Source organism: Hypomesus transpacificus, chromosome 13 (assembly GCF_021917145.1).
Source record: "Hypomesus transpacificus isolate Combined female chromosome 13, fHypTra1, whole genome shotgun sequence".
Classification (NCBI taxonomy): domain Eukaryota; kingdom Metazoa; phylum Chordata; class Actinopteri; order Osmeriformes; family Osmeridae; genus Hypomesus; species Hypomesus transpacificus.
The window spans coordinates 2,739,198-2,754,949 of NC_061072.1; the positions used below are offsets into that span (position 1 = coordinate 2,739,198).

General features: G+C 41.5%; 1 protein-coding gene across 3 annotated transcripts; it reads right to left on the reverse strand.

Moving 5' to 3' along the window:
• Window positions 1–1,807: 1,807 nt before the first annotated feature.
• On the reverse strand, window positions 1,808–15,092 carry LOC124475682. 3 transcript variants are annotated; one of them, XM_047032465.1, is made up of 5 exons: window positions 14,981–15,092; window positions 14,675–14,843; window positions 3,579–3,770; window positions 3,238–3,334; window positions 1,808–3,148 (listed from the first exon to the last, which is right to left on the reverse strand). In XM_047032465.1, exons 2-5 carry the CDS (start codon window positions 14,696–14,698, stop codon window positions 2,181–2,183), a joined length of 1,281 nt encoding a protein of 426 aa, XP_046888421.1. In that variant the 5' UTR covers window positions 14,699–14,843; window positions 14,981–15,092; the 3' UTR covers window positions 1,808–2,180. The 3 variants fall into 3 exon arrangements, with proteins under 3 accessions (XP_046888421.1, XP_046888422.1, XP_046888424.1); XM_047032466.1 differs by lacking the exon at window positions 14,981–15,092 and having other exon boundaries at window positions 14,675–14,900; XM_047032468.1 differs by lacking the exons at window positions 14,675–14,843; window positions 14,981–15,092 and having other exon boundaries at window positions 3,579–5,125.
• Window positions 15,093–15,752: the final 660 nt, after the last annotated feature.

The window sequence follows — 15,752 nt, forward strand, 5'->3', positions numbered from 1 at the left end:
TCTCAATCACCACAGGTATGCTAGATGAGGCAGTGGATTGCATCCAAGACTTGGAAGCCAAGTTGAAGAAAGCCTTACCACCCCCGGACCTCTTCAGCCGGTATTGTGCGTCAGATGACCAGATGAGATTTTACACCAAATTTCCATCTGAGCGTGTGTTTAAGATCTTCTGGGACTCCATTGCACCATCTGCCTCTCGACTGGTCTACTAGAGTAAAGCAAATAGGATCAGTGAAGGCACCAGTGAAAACATCGGTCCCAGTCCCCCTCGCAGCATGCCATTAATTGATGAATTTCTTATTTATTGTATGCGAGTAGCTGTTGGCATGAAGGAGCAGGTAATTGCTGACATGTTCCAGATAAGTTTAGCCACTGTGAGCCGTGTGACCATCACCTGGGCCAATTACCTCTTCTTCATTCTGGCGACGCTTCCTCTTTGGGTGAGCAGGGAGAAGGTGAAGTCCGTCATGCCAGGAAAATTCAAGAAGTACTGTCCCAATGTCCGTGTGATACTGGACTGCACTGAGATTGCTGTGGCGGCAGCCTCTTCACTGACCCTGCAATCAGAAACGTTCTCCCACTACAAAAACAGGACAACCTTGAAGGGACTGATCGGAGTCACTCCCCATGGTTTGGTGACATTCTTCTCGCCACTGTACACTGGAAGCATCTCTGACAAGGGGTAATAAATATCAGCGGAATCCTTTCCTTACTTGAGTCAGGTGATGACGTGATGGCCGACAAAGGATTTATTATCCAAGATCTCCTTTCTGGTGTTGGGGCCAATCTCATCATTCCACCCTTCAAGCGTTCAGCCCAATTTACAAGAGAGGATACTGAGAAGACACAAGCCATAGCGCGTCTCAGGATAGTGGTCGAGAGGGTAATAGGCAGAATCAAGTCCAATCACATCTGGGACTCACCTGTACCTCTCACTCTGATGGGCACTGTCAGCCAGATCTGGCACAACTGTTGTGTAATGGTGAATTTTCAAGGACCTTTGTCTTTTGAAGAAGACTGAGATCTGGAGAGTATATTGCATGTGATGTTGCATACTTATCCTGGTTTTGGGTTTGCTCTCTTTTTGTCATTGGTGTGTATATATATATATATATGTAAATAATGTGTCTGCTAAATGACTAAATGTAAATAACTGCTTCATTGTCCTTTGCGGGGTAAGACACATACCACATACGGAAGGTTAAGGGAAGGGATCTTAAATATTGTAAGAAGCACACTTTTAATTTTCTCTGCTGTAAGTGGAGCAGAATCATTTTGGGCCTTGTGTACCAGGAGCAACTGATTAATGTATAGACATTAAAATCCATTAACTGAATAAACCACCGATTTATTGCAATTCACTTAACATTTTACAGTACATTTATATTTAGCAGACGCTTTTATCCAAAGCGACTTCCAAGAGAGAGTTTTACAAAAGTGCATAGGTCACTGATCATAACAACAAGATAGCCCCAAACATTGCAGGTAGCCAAACATGAAGCATACTGTGTGAAAACCCAATAAGTCCCAAAAGGAAGAACAATAAGAGCATGTAGTTTGACAAGTTACAATTAAGCAGCAAGAGCCTCAAAAGTGCAAGTGTACCTGTGGAAAAAGCAAGCAACAATAATATATTTCACGGCGAGTACAATAATTTTAAGACACAAACCACAAGAGCAACAAGTCTTAATAAGAGTCATTGTGATCCTGGAGGAAACTAACATCAGATCCAGCCCATCATTCCTAAGTGCCATTGTACTCCCGGAACAAGTGCGTTTTCAGCCTTTTCTTGAAGGTGGGGAGACAGTCAGTGTCCCTGATGGAGGTGGTGAATTGATTCCACCATTGGGAAGCCAGACAGGAGAAGAGCTTGTACAGTACCAGGAAGTAAGGCAAGTAGGAGGCAATGTGATAATTACTTAATTAACTGGATAAAAGCATCTGTTAAATGACTAAATGTAAATGTAACTGATTAATAAATTAACTATACAGGTTAATTCATGAACATGTAAAATGTTTAATGAGTAATTGTAACTGATTAATAAATGATTAAAATACATATAGTGAGAGGCCAGTGTGATTATGTACACATCCATGTATGTGTAGTGTACAAAAGGTCTAACTGATTGATTAGTTCATTAACATGAAACCTGTAGACATCTAATGAGAGTCCAGACAGTTCAGTGCGATTCCAAGAACACATCCATGTATGTGTTGTAGTAGAAAAGGTCTAATTTGTCCTTCATTTTGAGTATGAATGAATCATCTCTCCAGATTCTTTCAACATATACATTTGCCTGAGTGTCTGTGACAAAGTCACACCACTCAAGGCAGGTTACTGCTAATTGCCCCTGAACCTGCCAGTAGTACCGGTGTGACTGCCTCTGGCTGACAGAGCCATTTTCCCTCTTAAGGTGCACGACCTGCAAAGCATCATGTTTTGTGGTGCTCTTCACTTCTACAAGTCCAAACGGCGGTGACTCGGAAGGGTCATAGACCCTACCGTCTGGACTAGCCCCAAGATGTGGTGCTTCTGGGGGAATGACAAATCCAACAGACAGCACATTAACTCGCATTAATTCAGCATAATTAGTCAGGACTTCTAACTCCATTTGCAGACCTCGTATCATTGCAGCAGTTTGCTTTTTGGAGCCTCTTATCATTTGGCCAGCAAGGGCCTTTGCTGCAGCTTCTGGATCTGCATTTCCCTCCCAGGAAGAGCAGGCCTCTCGAAAGCGACTGGCAGTTAACCGTGGTTGACGTAACTGTGCCCACGCAGGACATTTGGACTGCTGCCTGGTTTCCTTCTCAATTTCACTGGCCATTTGTGGTGACACTAGCAATGACTGTAGATGCAGTTGCTGGTGCAATGTGAGCACAAAGTCCAGGTTAGAGAAAGTATGCTGATCCAAAGGAAGAGGAAGAGCAGGGAATTCAGGAGCCAAGTGGTGCAGGATAATGTCACTGGATGTTTCCTGTGGAGGTGGACAATGGTATGATAGAGGGGATCCACGTGGAACAGGGTCAAATTTGGATGGAGTCAGCTCTATCTCAGACAAGCCATCTAACACAAGGGCAAGGAGAGGCTGAGGTTGCACCTCGCGCAGCTTGGCTCCAGCATCCATCAAATCAGGGTCAGGAAATGGTCCTAAAGAAAGAAAAAATACAGTAAGTGAACCACTTAATTCAACATTGATTTCATAGTAAAAGTAAAATGGACATAAATTGTCACTTGACCTGAGTATGCCTGGTACAATGTGGACCTAAGACCACTCTTGCCTACTGTTGTTGGCTTTCGCACCACCACATCACTCACAGGTTCTGGATGGATTCCCTAAAATTCAGAATAAAATATCATTGCTGTGTGTGTGTGTGTATCTGTGTGTGTAGCCTGGCTCCACCTGTCTATGTACTTCCACTTCATTTTCATTTTCCTTCAGTACTTCAAATCAACAGAAGTGAAGGGGTCTAATTAGGACCAGGCAGATGTGTGTGTGTATGGAGCAGTATTTGAATCATCCATCCTTAAATCATGTGAAAAAGAGCAGGCTAAATAAATAACCTTATCTTTCACCCACCCGTGTTCTCGGTCTATGCCATCGCTGTAAATCACTTGTGCAGGCCAGAGGTGGAGGAACAGTCTTCTGGCCAAGCTGCAAATAATGTGCTGTCTGGTATAGGAGGGCCACAATGTGATTGCAGAAACCTTTTCCAGCTACGCAGCTGCAGGAAAAGGCCATCAGATGTCCATTGTCAGCAGCAAGTGATATCTATACACCCCCCCAAAAAAATAAAATAAGAATGGTGTACATCACTGTTCATTACTACATCACTGTCAGCGGTAAACAGAAGTAACAGTTTATGGAAAGTTGAAATAGCAGTAGAGATTTATAACTTATAGAATAAGATGAAGAGAAAGACCTGAGTCAAAGCTCCTGCACATAATTCAGGTAGATTTCCAGACTTATGCTGGAAATCACCTTCTGTCACTCTTTAAACACATTAATAAAAAACACAGCACTCCTGAGGCCAGCAAGGCTACACAAACAAACAGTGTGTGTGTGAGGACGTTTCTATACCTGTAGTTGTGCAGAAACTCAGCAGAAAGAGCTGCAACTGCAGCAAGTGAAGAGTACTGCAACGGCAGTAAGAAGCTCAGGTTGCCACAATAAGAACAGGGAACATGTGCACTCAGTGGTCAAACCTGTAGTTTGTGAGGATCCTCGTTTTTCCTCTGAGATGAGTAGCATCTAGCCCTCACAAAAACCTGTCCCTTTACTACATTTGATACTGACACGCAAACACACGCACATCAACAGACATTGCCAGGGAAAACTGTTAACTGATGATGTTAGCATTCGGCTAACATTATTGTCGCTACACACAAGACGTTCACTTGGACAACCATTCAGAACAAATTGATACCATAATGCTTCATTAAAAGCAGACTATAATGCTTTAGGGTTGTCTATATCCTTTATACTCTACATACATTATGTCTAAGTGGACACGGTAATGATATGTCATTCTAGTTAACAGGCTGCGTTTCCCGTCGTAAGCCTAAATTGATGGTAGAATCTTAGTTTTAGGACGAATCTTAGTTTTACGGGCCGTTCCCAAACACATCGTAGGTAGTGTCTCTTAAAAATGCGTAGCTCTTGAAAGCGCACAGATTAGCCTACTCCTTACGAGAATGTTTGGGAAACGCACGTAAGAAATATCGATGGTTTCGTTTTCTGCTCGATCGTTGCTACGATCCATCGTTATCGGTAAACGCAGCCCAGTTCAGTAGCTAACAGTTAGCCTGATCGCTCTCACCTACCTTGATACTGATGGACAAATTCCTAATGGAAAAATAAATACCCTTTAATTATTTTGTTCTTTTTTGTGATGGAGTTTTCCTCTACCAGTCTTGCAACGTCAGCAAATGTAATTGTTGGTGAGTGAAGTTGTGAAGACTCTCTCAGAGAGTCTCGGATCCATTTTCTTCTGATGTGTTGACGCTTGCAGGCATGAAAACGGGTCAGGGGTGAAAAAGGTGAGAAGGATATTACCCCTCTAAGGGGTCCGGGTGCATGCTACCCCATAAGAAAAATTTGAATATTCCATATTTGAAAGCATCAATCTGATGCATTTTGAGATACTTTTTGCCAACCTGGGGAGAACTGGAGAAAACGTAACTTAAGCCATGAGTCAAAAATTATTATGGCCTCCTTACTAAGTATTATGCAAGCCATTTCATGCCAGCCTGTCACTGGGTCTAACATTTACAGTATATGAGGCACAATGTGGTAAGGGCACCAAAAATGGCTTAATGTATGAACCCCACGAGATTGTGGACATGCTGTAACTTAACTTGTCTACTCTTCCATCATGATTGACAGCCAATACAAGTACCAGCGTATTTTGCGTACAGGTTGGCAGGTCTGCTTATTGATAGAACGGCAGGGACGGACTGGAAGTAAAAATAGGCGCTGGACTTTGATCCAGACCGGCCCACCAGAACCTGTCCGCTATACGCCACCACACCGAGCGCCTTGCTAATGCATACAAATTCTGTCTGATGTGATGCTAGTTATGGACTTCCATGGTTAATGCGAGCGCGCATAGCACGCGAGCGATTTTCTTTGGCTGATTTGAGCGAAATAGTTTTTGGAGCTTGAAACAAATTGTCCAATTGGTAAAATGTTGTCTAGTGAAGGTAGTTAATTACGTTTACGTTTCTTAGCCTGGTTTTCCATCTTTATATTGTCTCAAATTAGCTTTTCTGTCAGTGTCACTGTTGTGTGTAAGCGGCACTAAGGGCTGCATACGTTCATTTGAAAATTCCACCGGAGCTTTAGCTAGCTGGCTAATGTTGCGTTCTCTTCTGCTGTGTTCAATGACTCAATTCATCAAGCTGTAGTTAACGTTAGCTAAGTATGTCAACAGAGCTCCTGGGTAACTAAACTTAAATATACCAGAAAATATAAAAACCATCATTGAAACCATCATTCACCAAATTCAGTCAAGTAAATCACCGAGGCCAGGAGTGCTTTCAGCTTCTGATGGTGGTCTGCACTGGTGATGCAAGGACCTTTGCGTCACATGATGGGCAATCAAGGGGACTTGATGTCTTATAGATCTTTTTTCCACAAGGCGTAAAACAGGCTTACCATTTCTGTGCCCTTGATGCCTAACACTCAACATCCCAAAGACCCACTTTTTTCAATGCCATCTGCCAGCCATTCGTCCTCTCCCATACTGAAGTAGAAGCACATACACAAAACAATATGGACCACAGTTAATTTGATATATCGATTATAATATTTGCAAATATTTGAAGACAGTATTATTTAACACACCTTTCTTTTGTGTCGAAAATGGCTCTCATCAATAACTACAAACCTCTCCTCCTGGCCTCTCCTCCTTCTTATCCTCTCAACAGCTGTGATGCAGACCTCCCTGAGCTTTTTGGCCATTATTGTAAGGGTTGTTGAGCTTGCTGCAATGTTGCTGCAATCGATCATGTCAATCTGATGCAGTCGTAGGCCCTGGGAAAATCTACAACCCCCAGGTCCCCAAAACTATTTAGCCTACGTCATGCCATTTTCATAGACTATCCTATACAGGACTGACAACACACAGGTTATGCATGACAGACATTTTTTTAAGAATAGTTCACCTATTCACAATCGCGGAGCCAAAGGGGTGGCCGGGGTGGCACTGAACCCCCCTAATATCGGACTGGCCACCCCAGGTGCCACCCCAAAATGTCATTCGCTATCCCTGGCAATTGGATGCTGATTGACATTTAATTTATCTTGTTAAAAGAAGCGTTTCTTTTGACATATGGCAGTGCATTTTTTCAATCGAGGATATTTCCACAGTTCACCAGTCAGTCACAAATCACTACGCCAGCGTCTAATACAGCACCAGCGACGGAAGACTAGAGCGTTACAGTTTTCGTTTTCAGGTTTAGCATTGGGGTTGAGGCTTCCTGAACAAAATGTTATGGAAGTTGAGTTGCTGGGCCGCAGAGCCATAGAAAAAGATGCATATTGGCAATTTGGTTCCATAACAGATTCAGATGAGAGAAATGTCTCTGTTTTTGTTTAGCACTTAGCACTACCTTATAGGGGTGGAACGGTACACTGAAGTCACGGTTCGGTTCGTACCGCGGTTCAGATATCACGGTTCGGTACGAGTTCGGTACAATGGGGGGAAAAGCAAAACAAAAATGCAGAAGCAGTGCTCCAGACTAACTACTGTACATGCAAGTCTTAGCTAAATGTATGATGCGCTTGTCGATCAGTCCTCCTACACCACGACACGATAGGCTACTAGCTGAGCAACAGCGCAAACACAGGCAGGGATACAGTAGCAGCAACGCCTGCCCTGGTTCCTTACATATACAACAAAACACGGACGTTGATGGAGCGCGAGTTGTCAGCTGCACCCTCCGTTTCACTAACGACTGATGGTTGGACTTCTCGTGCTACCAAAAGCTACCTCACGGTGACTGCTCATTTTATTGACTGAGTGGGAAATGAAAGCGTCAGTTCTACAGACACGGCCCCTGTATGAGCAGCACACAAGCACTCACCTAGCTGAGAAGCTACAGAAGGTCGTGGCAGAGTAGAAACTAGAGAGGCCTGGAAATTTGGAATTTATTGGGTGTGTAGCCTACAACATCAGCACACGTTAGCAACAACTCATAGATACTACGCTCTGGATAAAAGCGTCTGCTAGACTAAATGCACATTCTAGTAAGACAGCAATATCAGCGAGCCCTCAGCATAAGTACTGCAGCTAAAAGTCTAGGACAGTTTAGGCTGTTTTTCGCTATACTTACACTACGAACATTCATATTTAGCACTAGGGTTGCGTCAAACAAGCCTTCAACGTTAGGTAGAGTTAGCTATCATTTTAGTGTAACACTTAGACTAGCAAGCTTACAAAATATAAAAGCTAGATCCCCCACTTTAAAATTGGCATTCATTTAGCTAGTATGCATTCACCTAGGCGAATGCAGACTAGCTAAATATATTTCAAAATCAATTTCGATTGCCATTGAACTTTACTGTAAGGTAGGTTTGCTAACTAGGCTACGTTGTGTGCTAACAAAGCTAGCATAGAGTAGCTTGCTTAGATCCTACCCTTTTGGGGTAATTGTTATAATATTCTAATATCATTATGCCTCTATTAGCTAGTTATAGATTATGAGTTGTGGTTTCAAGTGTACATATGGCTTGCTGCTGTGTAAAAACATTTAAGTTGTTAAATTAATATTCTGATCCGTCTTCTATGTACTCATATGAATCTTCCCTAGGAGCACTGTTGAAATATTTTGGAGCTGGGTCACAACCAACGCATCCTGCCCCAAGTGCAACAGTTGATGATACAGCAAGTCTGTTTTCAACAATCCCAGATCAGTATATATTGTAGGTATTTAATTTAATATCAGTTTTGTAAGAAATTCGAAAATACTGTTTATCTTTAAGTTATTTAGAGTTGAATGTTTTGCACTTTTGCACATTGCTGGTTTAAACCATAAACTATTAAAGTGTTTACTTGTGTACAATAGATGCATTGTCTGGTTTACTTTTCATTACACCACATTAAGTACACCACTTAGCACTGTAAGACTTTGAATACTTAAAAGTTCAAATCATCACCTGACCAATCTTGTGGGTTTGCTCCTGTTCAAATTAAAAACTGTATAAGGGTAAAATCAATGTTATGATGTAAGCAACACAACTAATAACATTGCTAATTAGTGCATTAGATTAATAGTGTGCGAATAATCAGGGTTAACAACCCTAGGGTTAACCCTAACCCTGTGCGAATAACCCTAACCCTATTAAAAATAATCAATAATATCTGCGTCACAGGGGGGCCCCTAAATCAATTCTGCTTAAGGCCCCATAAAGGCTTGGGCCGGCCCTGTATTATGTGGCTAGTTTAGATAGTTATTTGGAAAGTTGTCACATTTCTGATATACAAGAATATATTACGAGAAGTGATTGTAATTATGTTGTTGAAAATATGGAAGTTTCCTAATAAAACAAGGTTAAAATATGACAATTTCCTATACTGTACTTTCCATAGCTACATCCCAGGCCCCAACAGCTTTGGTTGCTAACCAAAAAATGGTACATGAGATGGAGAAGGCAAAGATGAAAATTGAATTTCAGCAGGACAAAATCAACGAGTTGACCAAGGAGAGGGATTACCTAAAGGAGCAACTAGCATCTGGTAAATATATATATATATATATATATATATATATATATATATATATATATATATAAACAATAAAATAAAATACAAGCCATAAAGTTTATACAATTTATAATTGCAATTGTACATTGTCTCAGAATATGGCCTAATGTCAGAGGGGTAAAATTAGAGAGCGGTATCATTTCTGGGGAAGTTGTATAGTGTGGTTGCAGCCACCCCCATTGTCTGCAGTCTCCAGCTGTTTACTTGTGTCAACTAACAAACCTTTGGCTGCGCCCCGCCTTACCAAAGTTTGGTTCAGCACCCTTACCTGTCCTTACTAATGCTGAAACTACTCTGCTTTGTTACAAAGCCAATATAATAAACATACAATGTGTTTAAACAGCTCTTAAAGAAAAAAAAGAACCCCAAAAAGATGACATCCTGGAACTCCACACTGATACCAGAAAAGAGTCAAGTCAGTCTTCAAGTGATTTTGACTATTCCTCTTCTGAGTCATCTGATAATCACAAGAAGAAGAAGGGAAAGGGGAAAAATATCCAAAAATCCCATGAGGCGGCCAAGTCTAAATCACAGACACTAAAGAGAGGTAAAAAAGAGATTTGTATTTGCTGTGCTTGTCAATATATGACTGACAGTGTGGATGCTTACTAACGTTGTGGGGTTCAATACTCATTGTATCTTTGAATTGCAGCCAATACACCAGAACAGGTGGTGACCAGATACCAAAAGGTTCTGAAGCAATTCAGAAAAGGAGGGACAATGTCATCTGTTTTTAAACGTGTGGGCGTAGATAGAAACACCATTGTCATGAATGCACCAATTGCTGAACTGTTTATTACTTCACATAACAAATTCGGTGAACTGCGCAAAAAAGGTCAAGCAAAACTGAGTTCATTTGCCACACAGTGTGCCAATATTATAATAGAAGATGCGACTGTACAAAACAATTTGTTCTGAGTGTAGAGCCAATCGTAACATCAGTGAACATGCACGTCTAAATATCTTTACAATGAATTTATTCAAGTAAGGTAAACAGAGCTTACGAACAACTTAGATTATGAGTTTGATATGAGTTATTGGTTTCAATGAACAGAATGAAATGGTCTAACTTAAAGAAAGACAGAAATGGTAAGTCAATGATTACATCCTTACAAATCATAAACAGAGCTCACGCCAATGCCAAGTCGGGAAGGAAAGAGCGTTAGCCATAGTTACGTTTGATCAGGAGTTGATCAATGAGGTTGAGGGCGGTTTGCACCAAAGGTCCATTTGAAGAATCGGAAGTGAAAGCGCGGCTGCGCTGCCGGGTCATGTGGCTGAATCTGCGGGATCTCAGTCAAGTCGCAATGATAATTGCGTTTTTGGTTCTTCTGTTGAAACGTCCAGATAGTGTCGTGATCACTATAAAGTTGAATCTCAGGTGAAGCTTGGGGACGTCCTTTGGGACGCCAATCCCGATGGCGTTCATGCCATGGTTGGTTTCGCTGGAGTCTGAGATTGATGGTCATCTCAGATATTTATACAGTTCAGAGTTCGAGGGAGGACCTGTCTGGGGTCAGACGTTGATTGGGGAAAGCTGGGCTGTCAACTCCCCCCTCCTTCCTTCACCAAAGGTGTGATCTGGTCTCTGGCTGGTTCAAAAGACCATTCAAATATTGTTCTGGACATCTTGGTACAGTTACAAAATATAGTTGAATGATTGTTTTATTATGAGAGCTTTGTGTAGATACCAAGAATGACATGGTTATCTTTCAGGAAGAAGGAGTAGTTACTAAAATCAAGATTTCAGACAAAGTAAAGGCTGCAGACGACACCGGCGCTGCATGAAGTCGAACGCACCTATGGCTAGATCAAAGCGATTTCCGCTGTTGGTTACAAGCAGTACCCAGCTCCAGGTACGAGGCTCGCTTTGCCCCCAAAATATTCAATTTGGTTACTAATGTGATTGCTTTATCTGTAAATTAAATGTATGCTTCTTTTTTTTAATGAATTCCATTCATAGAAATTGCATATAGGCTATTTTTTCAGAATGTCTTTTGATTTAAATATGTTTTGGGTAATGCGTTGTGTAGTTCTTAAATTTCAATCTTTATGGTCTTAAATTTGACTTACTGAAACCTGCAAGAACCCTGTATCATAGCCCATCTTTTCATCAAAATGAAGAGAAGCATCTGAAAATTAAACAGGCTGTCGTGAAACACCTTAAACAGAACAGTTCCAAATTTGAGAGATGAGTACACATCTGTACAGGACTACGTGACCAAGGCAAGAATATACATTTATTACAGTGGTTCATGGGCAACTGAGATGGAAATGTTTGCTGCAGCGGACTTTTTAGAAACAACTTGATGACCTTTAATGATGGAAGATGGAATGCGCACCAACCCACAGCTACAGATTTACAGTCATGCACAGAAAAAAAACTGAAAATGGTATCTTCTTGAACCACACAGGCAATCATTATGGGTTAGGGTTAACCCAGTTGTACAACCTCTTTTTCCTCCGCCCCCTCCTCCCCCAGTTACTACGCACTAAGTATCAACAAATATATTTTTTTGACTGCTACACATGTTATATATCATTGGAAAGCTACGATTCTTGTGCTTTCATTGAAATAAACCAATTCAAGATCAACTCGCAACAGCAAGTACCGTCAACGTCTTTGTCCGGTGACCGTTCCTTCAGCAAAGTCAGAGAAAAAAGTTACTACTTACCTACGATTACTTCGGAATGTTCAAGGTATGCACACAACCCATCAAAACCTCATCTGCGTATTCCCAAAGGTCCAAAGTATCTAACCATGTCGAGAAGTTGTCCAAACAATGAATTATATCAACACACAGCCACGATCTTGTTGCTTCATTCTTCCTTTGCCAATTATTTTTATTTCAGTCTCTCATGCACTATCACTCATAGGAGGAGATGTGGGTCGAGTACAACCGCGGGGATAGTCTTACAATGGCCGCTACACTCTCCCCTTTCGATAGACATCTTGTTTCACCCAATAGGAGCTTCCATGCCCCGTTGACAGCCTTCTAAAGCCAACTAGGTCTGTGCGTCCTGCCCCCCCCCGCCCCCCCCCCCACTCGTTCTAAACCAATATCTCAAACTGCCTTCGACTGGCTCTGATATAAGCTTGTTAGCCTTGTAGCTTAGCGCTAGCTGTAAATGGCGATACCCCATTTGTTATGTTTTGGTGGAGCCTTCAGAATGAATGTCGACTGCGCCCGACTACATCAAGTCTCTCCTGCAGCCTTACACCCCCACCCGCCACCTACGGTCTTCTTCAGACAACCGCCTGGTGGTCCCACCTCTCAAGACCGCCCGGTCCCAGCACAAGCTCTTCTCCTGCCTGACACCCCAGTGGTGGAATCAACTCCCCACCTCCATCAGAGACACGGACTGTCTCTCCAACTTCAAGAGAAGGCTCAAGACGCACTTGTTCCGGGAGTACAATGGTACTTAGGAATGGTTTGCTGAACCCAACGCTAGTCTCCTCAAGGATCACAATGACTCTTGCTTAGACTGTTGCTCTTGTTGGTTAGTGGTAGCTGGTTTAAACTGTTGTATTCTATTTTAGTTAATCCTATTTTTATTGCTTTTCTACAGGTACATCTGCACTTAGAGATTAATGTTGTGTAATTTAACTTGTTTAACTACATGCTCTTATGGTTTCTTCCCTTTAGCACTATTTTTTGGTTGTTCACAATATGTACTTCTTGTTTTTGACTACCCGCAATGCTGTGGGGCTATCTTGTTATTATCAGTGACCTATGCACTTTGTAAAGCTCTCTCTTGGAAGTCGCTTTGGATAAAAGCGTCTGCTAAATGAATAAATGTAAATGTAAATATGGTTGACAGAATCAGTGTTCTTTGTGCCCCAATCCTGGGAATCAGATAAAGCACTCCAATGTGTTCATGCTTCAGTTTTTGTGTTTCAGTAATACTAATGTGGGATTACGCTATTATATATGATAGTTCTAAGTACCACCTTTCATTAGAGATAACAATTATACCTTTTTATCCTAATAATTTGACCTGGGTTACAAGGGTCATTTCTGGAGTCTTCAAAAGGCCCTTTTAGAAAACGCCTGGATGTACTCTTATAAAAACATGTGACAAATACGAATATATTGTGGTATTATGTTTGACTTTTGATTTGAATTAGGTAAGGCTTCAACCTGTGGTCCAATTCTGTCTTCCAGCTAATACCTTCCATCTCTAGGCCTCTTCAGGCCTCTGTTTTCAAAACAAAATCTAGGCAGAAATAGAAACTTTCACTTTCCTTGTGTTCAAGCTTCTATTACTGAACACCAGTAGGACTGACAGGGGTCCTGACAACAGGGGAAATAACTTCAGTGTCAGCTTTCAAAACAGACCATTTACATGCAGGTACTCCAAATGGTTCAAGAACAGCTTTCAATTTACTTTGGGCATGCTGTTTAGGCGTTTTTAGGCACACTTAACAGGTTCCCTTAAACAAAGATGTGCACAAAATGTTGGTGCAGGAACAAGACGAGAAAACGTGAAAGCTAAGAAAGAACTTCAACAGTATTATAACAGTGGTTACAGAGAGAAAAAATAAAATATCTTAAAGATAAATATGACAAAGAGGAATCTGACAAATAAGCTAAGTGTGAAAATGAGAAGAGTAAATATTGGAGAAACACAACCTTTCAAAAATATAAGCTGTATAATTATTTGACCAAATATAGGACAAATCGTGAATTAAAAATTAAGATGTGAATACTCTAAAAGTAAATATAGGAAGAATCTTGACTTTAAAGAAAGTGTACGAGCATACTCTGAAAGTAAATATAGGAAGAATATTGACTTTAAAGGAAGTATACAAGCATATTCTGAAAGTAAATATAGGAAGAATCTTGACTTTAAAGAAAGTGTACGAGCATACTCTAAAAGTAAATACAGGACAAATCTTAGCTTTCAAGCTACTGTGCAAGCAGTTGCTAAATCCAAATACCAGACAAACAGGAAATGTCAATCTTTTGTCCGTGATTATGGTCGTCATAAATACAGAAGAAATATAATATTTCAAAATCAAATCAAACAGCATAACAGGGAAGAAGTACCAATAAAATGAAAATATCTGTGTATATAAAACTCAAGGAAGCTGTGAGAACTATGCAGGTGGCAAAAGAGACAAGAAAACCTTGATTTTGCGATTAGTCATTTCCAAGTCAGTACAGGTCCAGAGTATGTATGCTGTGTGTGTCACTGTTTACTTTTCCGAAAACAGGTTGTTGAGTGTAAAAGATCTTGCTATGAAAACAGAGAAGAGAAAATTGCTGCACTGGCTAACAGGTTTATAACATTAACATATTTACGTGTGTGATGTTGAATGTAGGCATGGAAACTATTTGTGTGACAATCCAAGTAAGTTATGGATTTGCTATAAATGCCATCGAAAAATACTTGGTGGAAAACTTACAGACCAGAGCGTTGCTAACAACATGCATTTGGAGGAAATCCCAGCGGAACTTAAGCGTCTCAATTCTTCAGAGCAACATTTGATTGCATGTCATATTCCTTTCATGAAATTTCTGTGTTTATACTCCGTAGTCGCCAGAGAGCTTGTCATGGCCCATGTGTCTCTGTTCCTATCAATAAGATGTAGATCGCAGATGTATCAAACATACTTCCAAGACATGAATGTGACAACAAAATGATAAGATTAAAACTGATACTAGAATTGACATACAAAGGGCCTTATGAGTATATATATGTCCATACTGACCGTGTCAGAAATGCTCTGAGATATTTCATGACGCACAATAAATGGTATGATGACTCATGACTGACCCAACTAAATGTCTAAACTCTTTCTCTCCCCTGTCCGAGTCAGAGCTCTCTGACCTCATTCTCTCTCATCGCCCCACCTCCTGCCCCCTTGATCCTGTCCCCTCCCCTCTCTTTCAAACAATCTCCCTCTCCATCATAACTTTTCTGCTCCATGTCCTAAACTCCTCTCTTACCTCTACCACCTTCCCCTCTGCCTTCAAACAGGCCAGTTACCCCTTTACTCAAAAAAACCCCCCTCCCTTAACCCTGCCGTCCTGCAGAACTACAGACCGTTATCACTGTTACCCTTCTTTTCTAAAACAATTGAACGTGCTGTATCTAACCAACTGTCTAACTTTCTTTCTCAGAACAACCTGCTTGACCCCAACCAATCGGGCTTCAAGACCGGCCACTCCACAGAGACTGCCCTCCTTTCAGTCACCACTACCCTCCAGTCTGCCAGAGCGGCTTTATGGTCATCCGTCATCATTCTCTGCTGGACCTTTCTGCAGCATTTGATACGGTTAACCACCAGATCCTGCTCTACAGACTTTCTGAGATGGGCATCACTGGCACTGCACTCCAGTGGATCTCATCCTACCTATCGGGAAGATCCTACCAGGTCTCCTGGGGAGGCAAACTGTCAGACCCTCACCAGTTCTCCACCGGTGTCCCACAGGGCTCCGTCCTTGGACCCCTCCTCTTCTCTCTGTACACCACCTCACTTA